The 21261-nt window shown below is 44.3% G+C and overlaps 1 protein-coding gene across 9 annotated transcripts in view; it reads left to right on the top strand.

Moving 5' to 3' along the window:
• DOCK9 (dedicator of cytokinesis 9) overlaps nucleotides 1–21261 on the top strand; it is a 271530-nt gene that overhangs the window by 120876 nt on the left and 129393 nt on the right. For all 9 annotated transcript variants that reach the window (XM_061133103.1, XM_061133106.1, XM_061133104.1 and 6 more), the window contains exon 2: nucleotides 3796–3912. In XM_061133103.1, the coding sequence (XP_060989086.1) occupies nucleotides 3796–3912 (117 nt within the window). The remainder of the gene's footprint in view (nucleotides 1–3795; nucleotides 3913–21261) is intronic.

Below are 21261 nucleotides of genomic sequence, written 5' to 3'. Positions count from 1 at the left end.
CTCCTCCTAAAAGCCACGTGTGGGAGGCAGGCACTGTGCCAGCTATCCGTGTTTGAATCGAGAGCTTTCTGCCTTGTTCTTAACTTAGGTGGCAGGTGAGTGGCCCTCCTCTGGCCCCTTTCCCTTGGAGTCAGTGGCTCTGTCGGGGACGGTGCCCCGTGCAGTTGTTGAAAACCTCCGCCCAGTCAAGTCTCCAGGAGTCATTTCATTGAGCAACTTAAGGGTGTGTACACGTGTCAACTCTTCCCAGTCCTGGAGACCACAGAAGACTTGTTATTCTTCCCTGAGATTTCCTTTATTTCTAACTCTTCCCTGAGAGGTAGGCATTGAAACTTTGCCATTCTCCTATGAACTTTCCTGATTCATACGTACCATCCGTCTTTTAACAGAAAGGTTGGCTTATAAACACACTGTACCGTGGTCGAGCTTTGGTGAGCACTGACCCTTCACAAGGCAGCCTGGGGAAGGAAGAGTTCTGACCTATGGGAGACTGTGTTCTTATCCCGTCTGCTGGCTACTGGGTGGCGGTCAGCATCAGGCCGTGAGCTCAACTCGTGATCCTCGGTTCTGGGGCTCAGTTGAATGGAGTGATGTTTTCACGTCTACCTCTTCGTGGTGTTAAAGGATAGCCTGAGGCATATTAAACATTTCAAGAGTTGGTTTGAGCAAAAATAAATTCGAATTGAGCAATACCCAATTCCCAGAGGTTGGGAGTGCTCTGATGGTAGGAGCTGGGGAGAGACTTCTCCTGTAAAAATAAGCGCAGAAGCAAAGGAAAGAACTATCGACTGGCTCCAGCACAGAGCCTAGTTGGCTGTTTGTGCTGGGTTGTCCTTAGTGTTTTGATTTCATAACCTTGAGGTATTTACAGGCTTACATTTCCATTTGCTTACATAGGCAGCCACCTATGGCATTAGAAGCACCTGATGGCCTCTGTGTTTAATTAATTTAACAGTGGATTAAGTGTGATCATCTGTGTGAAAACACCTTGAAAGTTAACAGCAGCCCACAGAAGCAAGGTAGTCTTAATACCTACAACATTACAGTAAATACTGCCAAGATACCTTCAGGGGAAAACAATAACTAACCTCATTAACAAAAGCATTAGTTGGTGTGCTAAACAGCAAAAGTGATTTATGACTATGTTGATAGTTTTCACTTATGAAAGATTTAAGAAGTCCAAGTTCAGTCAAATGGTGAGAGCTGTCATTAAATGCACTTAAAATGTAAACATATTGTCTGTATTGGTCCATGGACAGGAAACACATCACTTATTTGAATGTGGACAATTAACATCCATTTTGCCAACAAGCACCTGTATACTGATTACTATATACAGCATAACAAACTGAAATAAAGGAGGAAATGATTTAAGTTGAATTAACATACTTTGGAGAACACTTTCATTTTCTGTGGCAATTCTTACTTGAAAATAACTACCCACTTCAGTATTCTGGCCTGAAGAATTCCATGGACTGTATAGTCCATGGGGTTGCAAAGAGTCGAACACAAACTGAGTGACTTTCACTTTCACTTTCAAATCTTTTTTGGGCCTCTTTTAAATGTAAAAACAGTTTAAAATTACAAATATTTTGAAGGAAGAAACTACCTACACTTTTCACAAGATAGCTTTACTTTTTTGGATTGTGTATATTTTTAATCTCCATCCATAAACATGTACTTTTATAATTATTGTGCACTTATTTGGGCACTGTTTTTTTTTTTTTCTCAGCATATTTTGTAGAGTCTACTTAAATCAAGTAATTGACATTAAAGATGATCATTTTATACTTCTATTAGAGCAAGATGACTGCTTCATTAAGAAAATTGAGAACTTCCATGGTGTAACACAGTAGATGCTTTAGTTCTTCACAGGCTGTTTCAGTGCCTGTTGTAAGCAGGCAGCCTTATGCTGGGTGATTCAGGATCCAGACTCCTTCCATCTTGGGGTTGCACCCTCCTCTCAGCTTCCTGAGTCCACTGCTGGGTCCACTGTGTGCTGCTGGCAGAGGGGCGTAGGGAAGGAGCAGGGGAGAGAGGCTGTCTCTCAGATCTGGAGGCTGGGAAGTCTAAGATCAAGGCATGGGCAGATTTAGTGTTTGCCTAGGGTCCACTTTGGTTCATGGATGCTCTCTTCTTGCTGTGTCCTCACATGGTGGAATGGACAGGAGAGCTTTTGGAGGTCTCTCTTGTAAGGACACTAATCCCGTTCATGAGGGTTCCACCCTCTTTACCTAATCACCTCCCCAAAGCCCGATTTTGAAATCCCATTGTTTTTCAGGATTAGGTTACAACACATGGGTTTTCAGGACACAGGCAGGCAGTCTATAGCAGAGGCTTTTTATGAGCCAGCCTTGGCAGTGGCCACATCCCTTCCACTCACATGCCATTGGTCAGAAGACAGTCATGTGACCACACCCAACCATGGGGAGGCTGGGAAATGTAGTCCAGCTCTATTTGGATGGAAAGGATACAGATTTGAGGAACACATGGCAGTTTCAGTCACAATTCCTAATCTAGTTGCCATATACTGGATATCTTTAGTATTTTTCCTATATATGAATTGACATTTTACTATATAGAGCATTTGTTGAAATTGTATATATCAGATGTTTTTATAAATAGTTTCAGAAATAATATTGCAGTAAAGGATTTATTGATATAATGAATTTATTTCTGATAACTGTGTGTGTGTGCATGCATACACATGCATTTCTTTAGCACTTGGCATACTGTGCTATAATTAGTTGAATATGTATCTTTACCATTGAGTTAGCCCAGTTAGTGCCTTGCATGTGGGAAGTGATCACTAAACACTGTCGCAATGACTGGAACTAGATGAGATATTTTACTAACTTTGGGAATGGCTAGAAAAGGCATATTCTCTCCAGCTCATTGTCTCATTCTTCTGATTAGTGCATGCTAGGGATGGCCACCCCTACCCCTGGGGCTCACCCACAAGGCCTAGTTTAAGTACTTCCCCCCCGCCCCCTTACTGGCCTGGTTTTAGTCCCGCTCATATTTCTCTATATTTTGGTGTTACATATGTAAGTAGGTAGATAGATCAGATTAGACAGGGCTATTTTGAGACTCAGAGAAGAGTTTCACAAAGTTTTTTTATAAAATATTGAGCTCTGTGGATGTTTTAAGTCCAGAGCCAAGAAGAGATGGTCATGGCTGGAGCCACTGGCCGTCATTGCCAGATCATGGTTAGATCCCTAAGCAGGGTGGCTCTGGCAAAGCTTAAGGCTTAGAAGGAGACCGACCTAGCCAGGGGTGACCCAAGATGTGACTGGAAGTTCCACCAAACCCCATAGCCTCCTTTGTACTTAAATAACCAAACAAACATGAGGACCAGGAAGTGTCTTCTGTTCTTTTGAAAACAAGTTGTTTCTCTTGCTTTTGATTCTTCCTGATAGCAAAGCTGACACACTCTCATTGTCGAGAAGTTGGAGAATGCAGAAACACATAGAGTAGGATGGATATAGGACCTACACTTCGGGCTTCCTGGGTGGCTCAGCGGTAAGGAATCCACCTACCAATGCAGGAGATGCCGGTTTAAACCCTGGGTCGGGAAGGTCCCCTGGAGAAGGAAATGACAACCCACTTCAGCCAGTTTATTCTTGCCTGGCAAACTCCACGGGGAGAGGAGCCCGGCGGGCTACAGTTAGGGGTCACAAAGAGTCGGACACGACTGAGTGCTCATGCCTGCATGCAGGATTTATAAAGTTCTTCAGTCTTGAGAAGTTGCGCTTACCTGTAGGTGTTTCAATTGCTTATCTCTTCACCTTCCAGGCCAAGCCAAAGCTGATTGAGCCGCTGGACTACGAAAATGTCATCGTCCAGAAGAAGACACAGATCCTGAACGACTGTCTACGGGAGATGCTGCTCTTCCCGTATGATGACTTTCAGGTGAGAGTAAATAGCACTGTGCGATAGAGCTATACAAACAGTTTTTTTTTTTTTTTTTCATTTATTTTTATTAGTTGGAGGCTAATTACTTTACATTATTGTAGTGGGTTTTGTCATATATTGACATGAATCAGCCATGGATTTACATGTATTCCCCATCCCGATCCCCCCTCCCACTTCCCTCTCTACCCAATCCCTCTGAGTCTTCCCAGTGCACCAGGCCTGAACCCTCTTACACTGTTGGTGGGAATGCAAACTACTGCAGCCGCTATGGAGAACAGTGTGGAGATTTCTTAAAAAAACTGAAATAGAACTGCGATATGACCCAGCAATACCACTTCTGGGCATACACACCGAGGAAACCAGATCTGAAAGAGACACGTGCACCCCAATGTTCATCGCAAACAGTTCTTTTCTGTCTCTTGGTTTATTGTTGGGTTAGTTCATTTAGGGAATTTAAAAGATGAAAAGAAGAGATGCTATTTAAGAGAGAAAAGTTATTGCCATTATCTTGTTCCAAGCATTCCCTCATGACTTGATTTTTTATTGGTATTTTTTACATATATGTGTTATGTGTGTGTGTGTGTGTGTGTGTACACACAGATATGACTATATGTTACATGTGTGCATATATGTGAATATGTGCATATTCATATGCATAAAACACACATGCATATATAACACAAATGTTTTCCCAAGCATTTATCTTTTATCTTGAATAGAAGTGCTATCAGTTCAGTCGCTCAGTTGTGTTCGACTTTTGAGACCCCATGGACTGCACCACGCCAGACTTCCCTGTCCATAGTCTGGGCTAATTCTGTAGACGCAAGTGCCTCCTACATCTTAGGGAATTTGTTTGAAGAGGATTTTAGGGATTTTTGCCCAGTGCCTTGGAGTCTTAAGGATGGGATTGGCTCAGAAGTGGTGGAAGGTTTTGTCAGGCGTCATTTTAAGCTGTCACTTTGGGAAACTGCCTGGAGAGAGGCCCTGACTGCACGTGGGCTTGCTGAGAAGAGTCTGGGGGTCCTGACATGCACCCCACTGATGCAGTGACAGGTGCTGCTTCTGGGAGCTCAGTAGCTGCTGGCAGGGGACTCAGCATAGCTCTTGCTATGAGCGGCTCTTTAGATGGCTGCTTGAAGCTTTTCAGGCTATGTCCTGCGCTCAGTGACCCACAACAGCTTCCAGGCCAGTGAGGAGTGATGGAACCCCAGTCGCATTAGATGCTTGGCAGCCTGGAGTCACATCCATCCGTTGGAGACTCCAGTTACTGCCCTTGCTCTCCTGGGATTTAACCTTGGAGCTTCCTTCTTCTCTACCTGATGCCGTTATCATCCGAGACCTGTCTGTCCTGAATTAAACTACCCGCCCCCGCCCCCCCCCCCCGCCTTTTTTTTTTGAAGCTTTCTTGATTCTTTGTTGTTTAATTTTAAAAACTAGTATATGCTTGTAACAAACAAATAAGCAGGCCCTATTGAAACATTTGACATTAAAAAGCCTCCCCTCCACCTTCTTTTTAATCCCACTCCCCAGAACATCACTTGCTATGTATACAGTTCTCTATGTATTCAACTGTCTTTGGAAACTGCCATGTTAATAACAATCATCAAATCATATTCCTTGAAGTTTTTTTTTCCCCCACCAAACTTAAGACCTTCCAGTTTACAACGAAGGTGAGAATTTTCACAAATATTCACTTGTTCAAACTTGTGAGAGATACTTGTGGAGAAAATGATGATTCTTCAGTTCTTTCGTGAAAAATTAGGAATGCCACAGAAATGAAATTGGGCATTAGTGGGATGTTCCACTGATAAATGGTTTCAAATCATGCCCCAAAATACAGTGCCCTTGAAAACTTCATTACAAGAATAGGTTACCCAACTAAAGGATGAATAAATGGAAACCTCAGAATGCAGTCTTTCCTCTGTGATTTTGGCAACAGATTTGTTAACATGAGTTAAATCAGATGATTACAAATTAGACTTCGTGTTGACATATTTTTCCTGTACTGTGCTCTGAGGAAGCTAAAGGTTATCTCAAGTTTCTCTGAGCATGAAGTATTAGTATCTATTCTTCTTAGTGTCAGTTAGAGTAACAAAGTTATTTCTAGTTTTGCAGCCTAGAATGAAAAATTTTATTTGAAAACTGGAGATCCAGTTGCTTCAGAAGCAAACCAACCCCAGAAGTAAGATACACTTAATTGAATTTCATTTTTTTATCTCACCAACAAAGAACCTGGATGTTTAAGCAGTTTTAGAAACAGATGATTAAAACTTTGAGAAAAACTCCTTTTTTCCTTTCACCTGTAACACCTTTTCTGGGGATACCAGACACAAATATTCTAGAAACAGCAAAGAACTCATTGACATTTTGCTAGCCAAGATTGAATGAAGAGTGTTAAGTTCTGTTTAGGGGAAGCTTTTTCAAAGATTAAGGAGCTTGAATTTCAGCTTTGGTCCCCATCACAGTCATTGCTATGGGCCACATGGAGGTTTGTATGCTGTTGTTTTTCTCTAGGAGTCCTCCTGTATCCTAGTCTGCGAAGGTGATGTGCTTTCTTGCTAAATTGTCTCAGTGCTTTTATGACTATGTAGTTAGTTGATCCAGTGAAGTATCTTAGGGATGTCATGGATTTCTTCTGTCTGTCCCTGCATTTTTAGGCAGAATGAGGGCAGAATTATTATCATATTATTAGAGGCAGAGAGAACAAATTAGACTGGGGCAAGTATTTTACTTCATGTGAAATCAAGGTAGCAAGTTGGTTAGGAAACAGGTCAGCTAGTGAGCAAAATGCATAATGGGGTTGAGTTGTAATCCTACACTTTCCAGGTAAACAGTATTAGTTATCTATTAAGATAATAGAATTTGGTGTGAAATTCTGTCAAATATATTCAGAATGATAATTTACTAAACTGTAGGTGTGTATAGTAATGATACATTTGTACAGGTCACATGTAGACCTGTGTTGCTATTGGTCAGTCCCTAAGGATGTCTGAGAATGAACCTTGTGGAGAGAAGATTTGTTGTTGGATCTACTTGTCTAAGGTGGGAGAAGAGTGTTTAAAACAAAAAATCCCGAGACAGGAAGTCAGTGTGAATTTCAAAAAGACAATTCTCAGCTGTCAGAATATTTATTAAGTTTTATCTGCCAAGATTAGGGCAGGAATGCCGAAGCTGAGACAGGCTTCTCTAGCTGACTACACTTGTGTTTTCAGAATCAGACTCTGGTGCTTTGGGGTCATTCTACTCTGTGTCTACCCTGGCGTCCTGGTTCTCCTCCCCAGCAATATCGTCTCTTCTTTCCCAACCTTCTAGCATGTTCTCACCCATGAGGCCACTTCAGATTCCATGTCTTCTGAAGCTGTTCAAGTCCACAGTGATTTTTTCCATCTTCTCTTCGTTCTTCTAGTACTTACAGTCTGCTCTGTGTACATGAACACCTAAGTACATTGTCTAGAGCTTTTCAGTAATGGCTTCTCATGCTTTCTGTCTTCAAGTGTCTCCACTCAGACTGTGGCCTTGAGGAAGGCCCAGGTACTCTGCTGGTGCCTCTTTGACCTCCAGACATCAGGTTTTGGTGTCAGACATAAACTAACGATGCATAAAGTTTGTAAGAAAGATATGAAAAGAGTAGGTCATATTCCATTTCTGAGGATATACCCAAAAGAATTGACAGCAGTGACTCAAAGAACTACTTGTACATCCCACGTTCCCAGCAGGATTATTCATAGTAGCCAAAAGGCAGAAAAAAAACCTAAGAGTCCATCGATAGGAGAATGGATAAACAAATTGCATGTATATGCACAATGGAATATTATTTACCCTTAAAAAGGAAGGAAATTCCGACACATGCTACAACATGGATGAACTTTGAGGCATTATGCTAATTGAAATGAGTCAAAAAGGAACAAATATTGTATGATTCCACTTATACGAGATACCTAGAATAGTCAGTTTATCAAGACAGAAAGTGAAATGGTGGTTGCCAGGAGATAAAGGGAGGTAACTGTTTAATGGGTACAGTGTTTCAATTCCCCAAGATGAAAAGAGCCCTGTGCATAATGGAGGATGTTCTTAATGCTACTGAATTGTACTCTTAAAAATGGTTGAGATGTAAATTTTATGTTACGAATATTATGCCACAATGGAAAAAAAAGAGCAGGTTGTTGTGAGATTTTTGTGCCATACAGATCTGAAATTGTTGTCTTCCAGAAGCTGTATGAGAAGTCAGGGCAAAGCATGACCCTCTGGTGCTCATTCAATTGACATTTCAGGGCGTATCATCAATGTCAGATCTCTTAAACAAAAAAATTTAAAAGGGAAGATGGGAAAATTATTAATAACTGGAAGCTCTAGAAATGTTCACTTTTGGAAATGTTTAGTTACAGGAGAATCCTAGAGTGTTCTCAGCATTGTATCAAAAAATATGGTTAATTCATTTTCCTTTAAATAACATCCTGATCTTTATTTTTCCTCTGTTTCTTTTCCTCTTCGGCTTACATGAGACTGATAAAGATCTACAAACCACTGACCTAAAAAGGAAACCAGGCCCCACTACTTACAAAGGGCCTGGACGTCCCTCATCTCATTTCCTATCTGTCCTTTTGAAAAGAACATTTTTTTATCCATGGTGTTTTGTCCTCACTTTTTATTATATGCTGCCAAAAAGTAATCTCAATACTTTGTTTTGGGCTTTTTATTGGAAAGTGCTCTTTTGATAAAATTCCTTAAAATTTTTATTAGTCTGCATTCAGTGGTCAATGAGGTCCGTTTCTGTGAGCATTGTGGTTTCCGGGATATTAGTTCATGTCGAGGATTGAACCTACCTGAAAAATCTGGATAAATAATGTTTCTGAATTGACATTGTCCAGACCCTCAGGAGATAAAGATTTTAATTCTACGTCAAGTAATGCCTTTAATGGAAAATGGTGACAGGTCTGTCTTAAAAAGAAGAGCTTATTTTTTTGGACAGCACCGATCAACTGAGTTGAAGAGTATATTTATTTAGCATATAGTTTATAGTTAACTGCTTGTGCACAGGGCTCAGACAGGGTTCTTGCTTTTGAATTGCTCAAAACTTAGGAAAGGAGCTACTGAATTAATCTTAATAATGAGAAGGAGAATGTGACTAGTATCATGACAGTTTGAACCCCATGGAAATTTGTTTTTGGAAATTTAAGATAGTGGGACGTCCAGGTGCTGAGTCCTTTGTGCTTGTGTGCCTGCTAAGTCGCTTCTGTCGCGTCTGACTCTTTGCAGCCCTATGGATTGTAGTCCGCCAGGCTCCTCTGTCCACGGGGTTCTCCAGGCAAGGATACTGGAGTGGGTTTCCATGCCCTTCTCCAGGGGCTCTTCCTAACCCAGGGATCAAACCTACATCTCTTATGTCTCCTGCATTGGCAGGCAGGTTCTTTACCACTAGTGCCACCTGGGACACCCTTAGTGGTTGGAAATGCAGAAGTCCAGCCTAAGAGCCAAGCCAGGGTTACTGATCTGGGCTCACCCATAGAAATATGAGACAGCAGTCAGAGGGGCCAAGAACTTGAGGGTGCCCTCAAGGGACTGGATCTCAGGGAGCACCTTCACCTAGGAGGAAGGGAGGTGAGAATCAGACAGAAAGTGGGAGAAGAACCAGGAAAGTGAGGGGCCCTGGAAGGCAGCGAGAGGGCGTTGAAGAAGGCAGGCAGAAAGAGCCAGTGGCCCCGCATTCCTGCCGCTGAGGTGGGAGAGTGGTCCTCGGTGCTGATAACCAGGGCACTGTTGTCTTCGTTCTTGTTCAGCCACTCAGTCATGTCCGACTCTTTGTGACCCCATGGACTGCCCCATGCCAGGCTTCCCTGTCCTTCCCCATCTCCCGGAGTTTACCCAAACTCATGTCCATTGAGTCGGTGATGCCATCCAACCATCTCATCCTCTGTTGTCCCCTTCTCCTCCCACCTTCAGTCTTTCCCAGCATCAGGGTCTTTTCTAATGAGTCAGCTCTTTGCATCAGGTGGCTGAAGTATTATTAGAGCTTTGGCTTCAGCATCAGTCCTTCCAATGAATAGGCGTGTCGTTCCAATGAATAAGCATCCTAGGCATCGTTGCCTAGGATGGTCGTTTCCTACTGGGACTGAAGAATTGACTGAGCGGAGCCCGGAGGTCAGTGTTGAATGGTAGCAGAGAGAAGGAATCCTCGTGACTCAGAGCAGTAACAGGAGGTTTTGATCAGGATTGGGGAAATGAGAGAACAAGCTAGGAAGGGAAGCCCAGGAGTGAGGAAGAGGCCGAAGATGGAAGTTATGGGAGGATGTATTTGGAAGCAAGGGCTCTTTAGAGGAATCTGTGGGGATGGAATGAAGGGTCTTTACAGGAAGAGTTCAGGAAGGAGGGAGAGTTCTGTCTCTGAATGGGAGGAGAGAGGGTATTAGAGAAACTGAGAGGCGGATCGGGCTGAGGGAGGGAATGTCAGGCTGGCCTGGTGAAGAACAGCCCAGGGGAGTGTTCGGAAGGGCAGGGGATGGGGAGGGCGTAGCGGCAGGTCATCCCCTCACTGCTGTAACCATGCAGCCCTCATCCTTTCTTACCTTGGTTAATCCGGTCAGGTCTTCCAGGTCCTGTCCTTGCCCCCTTCCTGTCTGTCCTAATAGCACAGCCAGGGTGCTCTTTTAAAAAGTAAGTGATCGGCAGGTCCGATCACCTCACGCCTGTGTTCAGAGGCCTCAGTGACGTCTTCCTCTGGCTTATGGTGTTCTTATCAGTCACTGCCTCTGGCCCGCTCTCTGGGGCAGCCCCGCTGGTCTCCCTGGCAGCCTCCTGCCCCAGGGCCTCTTCTCAGGCAGTTCCCTCTGCCCCGTGCACTCTTCACCCAGCTCTCCCCCACCTCCCGCAGGCCTCCCTCCAACCCTTGCTCCTCGGTGGAGCCCTCGCCCACTGCCAGGCCCTCCACCTGCTTCTGGGCCATCTGGCTGTACCCAGTGCGGTCCAGCTGACATGGCGCCCAGGTGGGTGCTCCGGTCCTCCTCACTGCCCCCCGGCGCCCCTCTGGGTCCCATGCTCCGTTCCCGGCAGGGAAGGCCCATCCCTCAGCGGAGTGGGGCCGGCGCTGCGGTCCCGTGGGCAGCTCTCGGGGATGTGATGATGTGTGTTCTGCGTTCTGTTAGGGAGCTGGGGCATTCACACAGAAGATGGGGTGACGCTGCCCCAGCAGCTGGGCGGCCCTGGGAGCTGCAGCACCACCTGCAGAAACCCTTAGAGGAAACATCTGTCAGGTTGATCTCTCTGTTTACCTAGCACTTCAGACATCTTCCGTTTTCCTCAAGACAGCTTGGTGAGGCAGTAGCTCTCCGCCGCCCCCCCCCCCCCCCCCCCCACCACGCAGGCAGTGTATGGCATGATTTTTGTTAGAAACACTATGCGGTGCTTAGGAAAACTTATGATCGAGCAGGGAGTTGAGATTACCTACATAAATAACTAGATGAAATAAAACACACACACACACTCACAATGTTACCTGCATAAGTGAGTCTAAGATTTTATTTTCTCAGGTAGAATGAAAGGTATTGGATGAATCTGGTAGTCCATCACTGAAGCAGTGTCTTCCCCATATCAGGTCACAGTTTCTTTCCTTCCTTCTTCCTCCTTCCCTCTTCCCTGGTAGCTCAGCTCCTAAAGAATCCGCCTGCAATGCAGGAGACCCCGGTTTGATTCCTGGGCCAGGAAAATCCCCTGGAGAAGGGAAGAGCTACCACACCAGTATTCTTGGGCTTCCCTTGTGTCTCAGCTGGTAAAGAATCCGCCTGCTATGTGGGAGACCTTGGTTCGATCCCTGGATTGGGAAGATCCCCTAGAGAAGGGAAAGGCTACCCACTCCAGTATTCTGGCCTGGAGAATTCCATGGACTGTATATAGTCCATGGGATCACAAAGAGTCGGACACGACTGAGTGACTTTCGCATTTCACTTCACTAGGCACCAGGGTAGGGGTAAGACCTGAGATATAGTCATCTGGTTCTAGATTTTAGCCCCAGTTTGTCTGTTGGTAATCTGGGTATTTTGGTAAGTGATAAACCTTCCTAAAATTTACTTTTCTTAACCCTCTGTAATTCAGAGGGCACATTTGCCCTAAAATGTGGGTTCTCATTAGATGTATGAGAATCCATAGAGGTAGCACCATTCACGGAAGCTCTCTGTAAACCCTGACCAGCGTCCTCCAGGCAGCATGAAGGGGGTTGAGTGACCAGGGTGCTTATCGGAGCCTGCTTCCTCTCCTCTAGTAGCATCGCTTTATTTTTGAGTGTGGCAGTTTTTAGTTGCAAAGTCATACAATGTGGAGAGCAGGCTGAGCCCCTTACTCGTGGGGAAGCTGGCCCTGCCACTCATTCCCTGAATGGCTGCATGGCTGCTCCTGGTCTTCTGGGTACCCTCTGTCTCTCCATCCTCACCTGTGCAGTGATACTTGAGAAGTGATTAAAAACCAGCCTCTTTGTAATACCAACCCCCCATGTCTCTCAAAACTGAACTTAATTGATGAGTCTGGTCACTAAGTGTTCTGAACATTTAACTTAGTTAGAATTCAAGTTACTGCACTTGAATAAGCTGTTATGTCATATATAATCTTGGGGGGGGGGGTTGCGTTGCAAGGTAGCAGAATGAAATTTTTATGCCTCTCAAAGGTCTGCTGACATTTATAAATGTACATATATGACACTTTAAGCAACAGGACATTTTGCAGTGACAGAGCTACTTGATGTCTCACCAGTTGCTAAGACAGTATCTCATTTGGAGCCTCAAGTGATCTTTCTTTTTTAAAAGAAATTATTTATTTTTGGCTGTACCGAGTCTTCGTTGCCGTGCACAGTCTTTCTCTAGTTGTGTCGAGCGGGGGCTACTCCTGTTGCAGAGCGCAGGCTTCAGGAGTCACAGCTCTAGGAGCACAGGCTCAGTGGTTGTGGCACACAGGCTTAGTTGCTCTGGGCACGTGGGATCTTCCCAGACCAGCGATTGAACCTGTGCCGCCTGCATTGGCAGGCAGATTCTTAGCTACTGTACCACCAGGGGAGTCTACCTCAAGTGATCTTACAACTAAACAAGACAGCCTCTGTTTAAAAGTCCCAATGACCCATTCGCCCAGACATTTATGTTATTAAAGGTGTTGGAGAAGCAAAAATGACTAGCACAGTCTGCAGTTCTTGAGTCTGGTAGGTGATACAGCAAGGCTTTTTGAGTCACTTCAGTAGAATCGCTAGCTGCGTGCTGCAGGAGGTGGGAGTGAGCAGCTCCACCAGCCAGGCAGAGGGGGCGGGTGCCTTAGGGAGTGAGAAGTAGCTTGTGTGTTGGAGGGTGGGAGAAGGGTGGGAGGAGAGTCCAGGAAAGTCGGTACCGCTGGTCACCAAAGGTCTTAGGTTATGCTGAGCAGTCTGCAGTTTATTCTGATGGCAGTGAGGGGGTCACTGAAAGAATTTTAGCTGAGATATTGACACTACGGATGAGAGTTTTAGAAAGATGACTGACATCTGTGCAGAGGGCTGGCAAAAGGAAGGTGGGCCTACCTGTCGAGGAGAGTGCACACTGAGGATCACACAATTCAGTTCAGTTCAGTTGCTCACTTGTGTCCAACTCTTCGTGACCCCATGAACCGCTGCACACCAGGCCTCCCTGTCCGTCACCAACTCCTGGAGTCCACCCAAACCCATGTCCATGGAGTCAGTGATGCCATCCAACCATCTCATCCTCTGTCGTCCCCTTCTCCTCCTGCCCTCTATCTTTCCCAGCATCAGGGTCTTTTCCAGTGAGTCAGCTCTTCGCATCAGGTGGCCACAGTATTGGAGTTTCAGCTTCAACATTAGTCCTTCCAATGAACACCCACATTCACACAAGAGCCCCCTAAGTCGTGTGTTGTCATGGCGATGGACAGCAAGGAAAGGCCTTGAAGCCACAAGGTGACACTGTGAGGGAACAGAGACGTTTAAAAGATGGAAGCTCGGGGTCCGTACAGGGGCTGGTAAAGAGGAGCTGTCAGAGGCAGAGATGTCCACTTCTCTGTCCATATCAGGCTTGTCCTTGTAACGTTTTAGTTCATTTCTTGGACGTTTTGTTGTTGTGTTGTTTGTTTGTTTTTGATGTGGGCCATTTTAAAAGTCTTCATTGGATCTGTTACAATATTGCTTCTGTTTTTTGTTCTGTTTTTTTGGCTGTGAGGCATGTGGGATCTTAGCTCTCCGACCAGGGATAGAACGCACATCCCTCAGCCTGGAAGGTGGAGTCTTAACATTGGACCGCCAGGGAAGTCCTGGGAGCTTGTCTTTTTTGTTTGTTTGTTTAAATTCCTCTAGAAACCTAAATGGAAATCTTTCTCCGGACCTTTGTCTGGTCCCAGTGCTTTGTTTGTTTCCTTGATTATTAGTGAATTAAACACTGAAAATCCTCAGGAAACTGCCTCCCTGGAAGTGGACTTGTCTGATCTTCATGGAACACTGTGGGTCAGCAGCCAAACCATGATCTCCGCAGTGAGATGTGGGGAACGCCCTGGGTGAATTTTAGTTTCCAGCCTAGCTTGGGACTGAATCCTCTCAAAAGCGAGTCATCTGCTCTGAAACAAATGCCTCTGCCAGATATCTGGAAAGGTTCCATTACTGCTATGCCCAGTACGTGGCAGCGAAGTCCCCAGCCTCGTCCAAAGGGAGTTCTAATGCTGCGCTGGATTCGAAACATTTTAGTGCACTGACAGACGCATCCAAGGGGGCATCTCCAGCAGATTCGCAGGGACCCAGAAACAAAAGGAAGTAGGTGTTGGGCGCTGTCTCACTAGCGGGGGATAGTTGAAAATCCACTTGGCCCAGCTGACCACAATAGAAATTCAACCCAGGGCTTAACTCTTTAGCGAGGGAGAGGGGCTGGGCCCCAGCGACGCTCACCTGGGCACTCAGCCCGCCTGGGCTTTTGTTTCTAACACACCCACTTGCCTCCCTTCACAGAGCCCTGGCCTCTCCCACCCCAACTCCAAGGGTGCCTTGCTCCTGGTAGACCAGAGTACTCGTTCTCCGGCAAATGCATGTGAAGGGCTAGTTCTGCTAAGAAAATGAAAACAAACATAATAATAAACACAAGTACAGGTGCTTCCCAGGTGGCACTAGTGGTCAAGAACCTGCCTGCCAGTGCAGGAGATGTAAAAGACCCGAGTTCAGTCCCTGGGTCGGAAAGATCCTCTGGAGGAGGAAATGGCAACCCACTCCAGTATTCTTGCCTGGAGAATCCCATGGACAGAGGGGCCTGGTGGGCTACAGTCCACGGGGTCACAAAGAATTGGACACAACTTAGTGACTGATCTCTCTCTCTCACACACACACACACACACTTGCTTTATTTGGGATTACAGACAGGAGGGGTTGCCTGCTAAAATAGTCCACATCTTAGCCTGGGGGTGGGTTGAAGCTGACAGAGCTTGAGGCCTGGTGGGGGGCCTGGTGGGCCGGACTGTCCAGCAGTTGGTCAGAGTGGGCCTGGGGCCCTCTCCTCTGACTTCAGGCCGTCCCCAGGCCCCAAGATCCATCTTAAAGACAGCAGGAGCCTAGGTATTCCCTTCTGTCTCTCTGTAGCCATCCCTGCTGACTGGTTGCCAGGGAGGACCCTCTGCACCTCTTCTAACTCTGTCTCATCTGGTGTACTAGGGCCCCGCCTTCCTTTGAGGTTGTTCTGCTGAGGGCACCGGAGGAGCCGGCTCTGAGCCCCACACTCCCTCCTGGGCTGCCAGTGACGTTTGTTTTTCTCTCTCAGGGCGGACACTCCCAGCACTGTGCTCCTTTGAACCCAGAGATGGGGAGAGTCTTTGTGGATCCGCATAGCTGGCTCGGGTTCCAGCCCACCCACTTCTCTGGGATCTTGTCTCCAGCTCATTGTTCCTGTGTCCCACGGGGAGGGCGGGCCTTTTGTCTCAGTCTTAATTGAAGTCCTATAAAATAATGATATTTTAAACACCCAAGAGATATGCCTACCTCCCACCAGGAATGTAGAGGGTTGTTTATTGCCCATTGTAAAACGATTAATAAAAAAATCTGATGCCCTACAAATTGAGAGGATTAGAAAAATAAAGAAATAATGATACAAAAGAACATCTTTGTTAATACTAACAGCCTGTATTTAAGTCAACACAGTGAATCTCCCCTGCTTGTAATCCAATTCCTTTCATAAAAACACATTAAAACTATTCCTTTCTTTAAGAAAATAAGTGGGATAATATGACTGAAAATCAAAAAAGACATTCATCTCTTTTGTGGACGTTTTTAAGTTTTTAGTTTCTCAGAGAGAAATTCGTAGTGCTCAGATAATAAATCATTTGTGGAGAGAGAAACTTAGAATTCCATGGAACTGTGGAGTTTTTAAACCACAAAGGAAACCTGGAGATCCTAGAAAACCTTGGATGTGGAAGGTTAAAACTTTCTTCCAAGACCATACAGTTAATTAGAGGCAGAGCTCAGACGAGAACTCAGGTTTCCTGGCCCTCAAGTCCAACCTCTTTCCAAGATCACTTCTCAAATTCTTCCATAGGAAGTTTAATTAAATTATGCGCCTCACATTGCTTGCGGTTTGAAACACGAGCGCCTTGGCATCCTGGCTTCAGTGGGGTCAGGGTAGCATGTTAGCCTGCACTGGTGGAGGAAAGACGGAGTCCTGGCCAGGTTGGGGGCAGGAAATTCATTAGTAAGAGGGATTCCAAGTTGAAGCTAAAGAAGCAGGGCCGTGGCAGGCCATCAGGGAAGATCAGTGAGTGGTGAAGAAGAGGAGCAGAAGATGCCAGGAAGCCTGGGCTGGGGCCCAGGTGAGAAACATGGTTCCCTGCAGGGGCCTTGCTTCCTTGGGCTAAGCATCCCACTTTCTGTATGTGGCTCATAGCCATTCAAGTGACCCCAGGTTTTGGAAGGAATCATTTCAGCCAAGAGAGAAAAGAAATTTATAAAATAAAAAAAGTGTCTATTTGAAATTTGGCCTTCCAAACTAGACGTGGCGATAGTCGTAAAATGTAACCTTCCTATTGGGGTCCGGGGGGTACCTCAGCATTTTATCATTTCACTCCATTGAAAAAAAATTTCAGGGACTTCCCTGTTTGTCCAGAGGTTAAGACTTCACCCTCCAACACAGGGGGTGCGAGTTCGATCCCTGGTCAAGGAGCTAAGGCGCCCACGTGTCTTGTGGCCCCAAAACCGAAACATAAAAAGTCAGTATTGTAAAGGTTTCAATAAAGACTTAAGAAAATACTGGTTTAAAAAAAAAATCCAATAAAGGCTCTCAGGTATTCATGCATGGTTATGTAAGTCCTTTGGAAGAGGACTTCACCTTTTCCTCCTCCTCTTGCAGTCCTAATAATTTTCCTTTTCAATTAGTCTTAAAATTTTGTGAAAGGTCTCATAAGATTCATGCCTATGCTTGGCCAAGGTGATTAAGGATTTCTGTGCGTCAAGCACTGCCTGTATTTAACCTAAGTAACAGTATCGACTGGAAGTGATTTAATCTATTATAGTAGCTGGAAGAAGGCTTTTATTTTTAAATTGTATTTTGTGCTATTAGATTTATATCCCAAAGGTTGTCTGAAATGCTAACTATGTTTAGGTTCAATTTTCAGATCTTATCACACTTCATAGTGTGTAATTTTTTTTCACCCTACCCCTTGCACAAAAAAGACTTGTAGCTTTTTTAGTAGAAAAAGGGGCCACCTGTGGCTTTCCAGGTGGCACTAGTGATAAAGAACCACCCCTGCCAATGCAAGAGACATAAGAGACATGTATGGGTTTTGATCCCTGGATCGGGAAGATCCCCTGAAGGAGGAAGTGGCAACCCACTCCAGTATTCTTGCCTGGAGAATCCCATGGACAGAGGAGCCTGGTGGGCTACAGTCCATGGGGTCACAAAAGAGTCGGACATGACCTAGGCAACTTAGCATACATGCACCCCTTGTACATTGACTTCTTAGTAGAAGTGGCTACAGACCTGTTTTTTAGCAGGAATATGATTTTAATGAGTGGGAAAAAATACCACAGCAATGTAAAAGAGAACTAAGCTCATTTTTGAGATGAATTTTAGTCTTCATTGAGTAGAAATCAGATATTGATTTGGACTCTGGACTCTAAGTCAGATAAATGAAACCACAGAAATTTAATGTGAGTCCATTTGACATGCAATAGACTATTACCTGAATGTGACTTTTCATACATAAAATATATGTAGAAATTAAAATAGAGCATTTACTTACTTGTGCAACAGTCTTCCCTTATCAGTTCCCATAATGGACCAGAGGACTTTTTGAAATAATAGGGAGGAAAATGCAAGTAATGGATGATTATTGGTAGGCTCCTATTTCTATCTCTGTTGACTCTTTTATCCATTCATTTCTTGAAATATTTATTAAGTACTTAGCAGAGAGAAAGATACGTCTTCTGCCCTCAAAGGAACCCAGAGTCTGGATGGAAGGGGAAAGAAGGACATGTGCCTGCAGAAGAGTTTTGGATAATGGAGTCAGAGATTGACGAGCTAGCAGAGGGTGCCTCGGGAGGTGTGGTTTATAAGGTCACCAAGGTCTGGGTTCAGATCTCGACATTCAAAGCCCAGAGACTGGGTTTGGGCTGGTATGACCAGAGTTGTATGGGCTCAGTGGAAATGACTTGTAGCAGCTAACTCTACGAGAGAACAAACCAGAATACCATTTGATACTGTGCGCTGAAGACTAGTGGGCTTCCCTGGTAACTCAGCTGGTAAAGAATCCGCCTGCACTGCCGGAGACCTGGGTTCCATCCCTCGGTTGAAAGATCCCCTGGAGAAGGGAACAGCTACCCACTCCAGTATTCTGGCCTGGAGAATTCCATGGACCATATAGTCCATGGGGTCACAAAGAGTCGGGCATGACCGAGCGACTTTCACTTCACTTCACTTTCACTTCAATTCACTGAGAACTAGAATTAATAAGCAGATCAGAATACATTCATTGACTTTGTGTTCTCTGATCAGGAGAGTTGACATGGGAATTATAATAGACAGGTGACTTGGTGAGACTAGACTCAAAGCAGAGGCAACAAGTGGAAAGACCTTGACAACTGGTGGCATCAAACAGTGACTCCTCAGTGGAGCCAAGTCCTGGAGTCCCCTGGGGCATCCCAGTCTTTCCTATTAAATTGTAATAAAGACACTGACAGAAGTGCTCTGGTCATACAAGCCCAGTTCTTTCTGTTGGCCCATTCTTTCCTCGTTAAAACCATTGACTAAGCTATAAGTTGGTGCAGTTTTACAGTCGTGTACTTCAAGCCTAAAGAGTTCTAGGCATTCTTTTGGCATAGGATATGTTTTTTAATTTTAAGACTAAATGCATTTGTTTTTTGTGTGTATACAAAGAGTTAATCTCATCTGTTATGACTTGATTTTGTTTATTTTGACTTTCTAAGGGTAGGGTTATCTTCACATATCTCTTCCTTTCCGTACTGAACACAACTTGTACTCATCCTGTGCAGTTCAGCTGAAGCATCTTGGCCTCAGTGCACGTCTTCCTGCCGTTCTCTCCTCCTCCCTGTCGGATTTAGACTCCCCTACTCTTTCTCTCATTCCAGCCTGTGATTCTGTGTTCCTCTTTCCTACACCTTTTTGGTATGGTGGGTGGTTATAAACACATGGATGATTGGTTTAATTACGCCCAATGCTCTCTCAACTGTCTTTAATGATTAAAGTTACTTTCTTTTTAAAGTGACAGCGTAATGGCACTTTGATGTACAATTAAAAAAAAAAAAAAAAAGAGGTTCATTTCCTATTTCTCACCTTAAAGGAGTATTTGGAAAAGTGTCACATAATTAAAGTTTTTCGTGTTGTTAATTCCACGGGGAAAATTCTATAGTAAATTTTCTTTCTTCCTGATGTGATGAGGATTGGGCCAGAAATGACCCTAAAAGTCCTATTTCTTGACCTGAGTTATTTCATGAACATTTTAAAAGTCTGGTAATTAATTTTTTAAAAATCTTGAGAGAACCAAATAAATCAAGGTAAGGACACAGTAAGTGGGGATATAGAATATGTCCTTCTTTGAAGTGTAAGTAATTTCTTTATTATACCTGATTCTTAATGCTTTTGACAATCTCCTGTACTGTGTGACTTTGAAGCTTTTGGAGTAGATTATGCCTCCAGTACTTACTGTCACTCATCTGTGTGGCTTTTCATGGAACCAGGTATATAATAAGGGTCACCATTTGTGACTTCCACAAAGAAACCAAAAGCCAGGGTGTTGAAAAGCCCTCCTGGAGGAGGCTGAATGAAAAAACAATTCACCTGTAAAGGACTTAGGTAGAGAACAGAGTTCCTCCCTTCCCTTCCTTTGGCCTAAAGGATGCTTATTCTAAAAGTTGAATTTAATTACTTTCAAAGATAGACACAGTGCAAGCAAAGAGTGAATATAGGTGAAGTGGACACAACAGGGGCAAAACATGGGCAAGAAATAAGATTATTAAAAAATGTATGCCTTGTATACCCTGAGAAAAGCATGGTTGAAAAAGACACTTGTACCCCAGTGTTCATTGCAGCACTATTTACAGTAGCTAGGACAGGGAAGAAACCTAGATGTCCATCAACTAATGAATAGATAAAGAAGCTGAGGTACATGCATACAGTGGGATATTACTCAGCCATAGAAAGAAACATATTTGAGTCAGTTTTAATAAGGTAGATGAACTTAGGGTCTATTATACAGAGTGAAGTAAGTCAGAAAGAGAAAACTATTGGATTTTAAAGCATATAAATGGAATTTAGAAAAATGGTACTGGTGAAGCTATTTGCAGGATAGTAATGGAGATACTGAGTTGGAAAACTGAGCAGTGGCCACAGGACTGGAAAAGGTCAATTTTCATTCTAATCCCAAAGAAAGGCAATCCCAAAGAATGCTCAAACTACCGCACAATTGCACTCATCTCACATGCTAGTAAAGTAATGCTCAAAATTCTCCAAGCCAGGCTTCAGCAATATGTGTTCCGTGAACTTCCAGATGTTCAAGTTGGTTTTAGAAAAGGCAGAGGAACTAGAGATCAAATTGCCAACATCTGCTGGATCATTGAAAAAGCAAGAGAGTTCCAGAAAAACATCTATTTCTGCTTTATTGACTGTGCCAAAGCCTTTGACTGTGTGGATCACAATAAATTGTGGAAAATTCTGAAAGAGATGGGAATACCAGACCACCTGATCTGCCTCTTGAGAAACCTGTATGCAGGTCAGGAAGCAACAGTTAGAACTGGACATGGAGCAACAGACTGGCTCCAAATAGGAAAAGGAGTACATCAAGGCTGTATATTGTCACCGTGCTTATTTAACTTCTATGCAGAGTACATCATGAGAAACACTGGCCTGGAGG

The sequence above is a fragment of the Dama dama genome, chromosome 30 (assembly GCF_033118175.1).
Source record: "Dama dama isolate Ldn47 chromosome 30, ASM3311817v1, whole genome shotgun sequence".
NCBI classification, from domain to species: domain Eukaryota; kingdom Metazoa; phylum Chordata; class Mammalia; order Artiodactyla; family Cervidae; genus Dama; species Dama dama.
The sequence above is the reverse complement of the archived record's forward strand: the minus strand, read 5'-3'. Positions and strand labels throughout refer to the sequence as shown.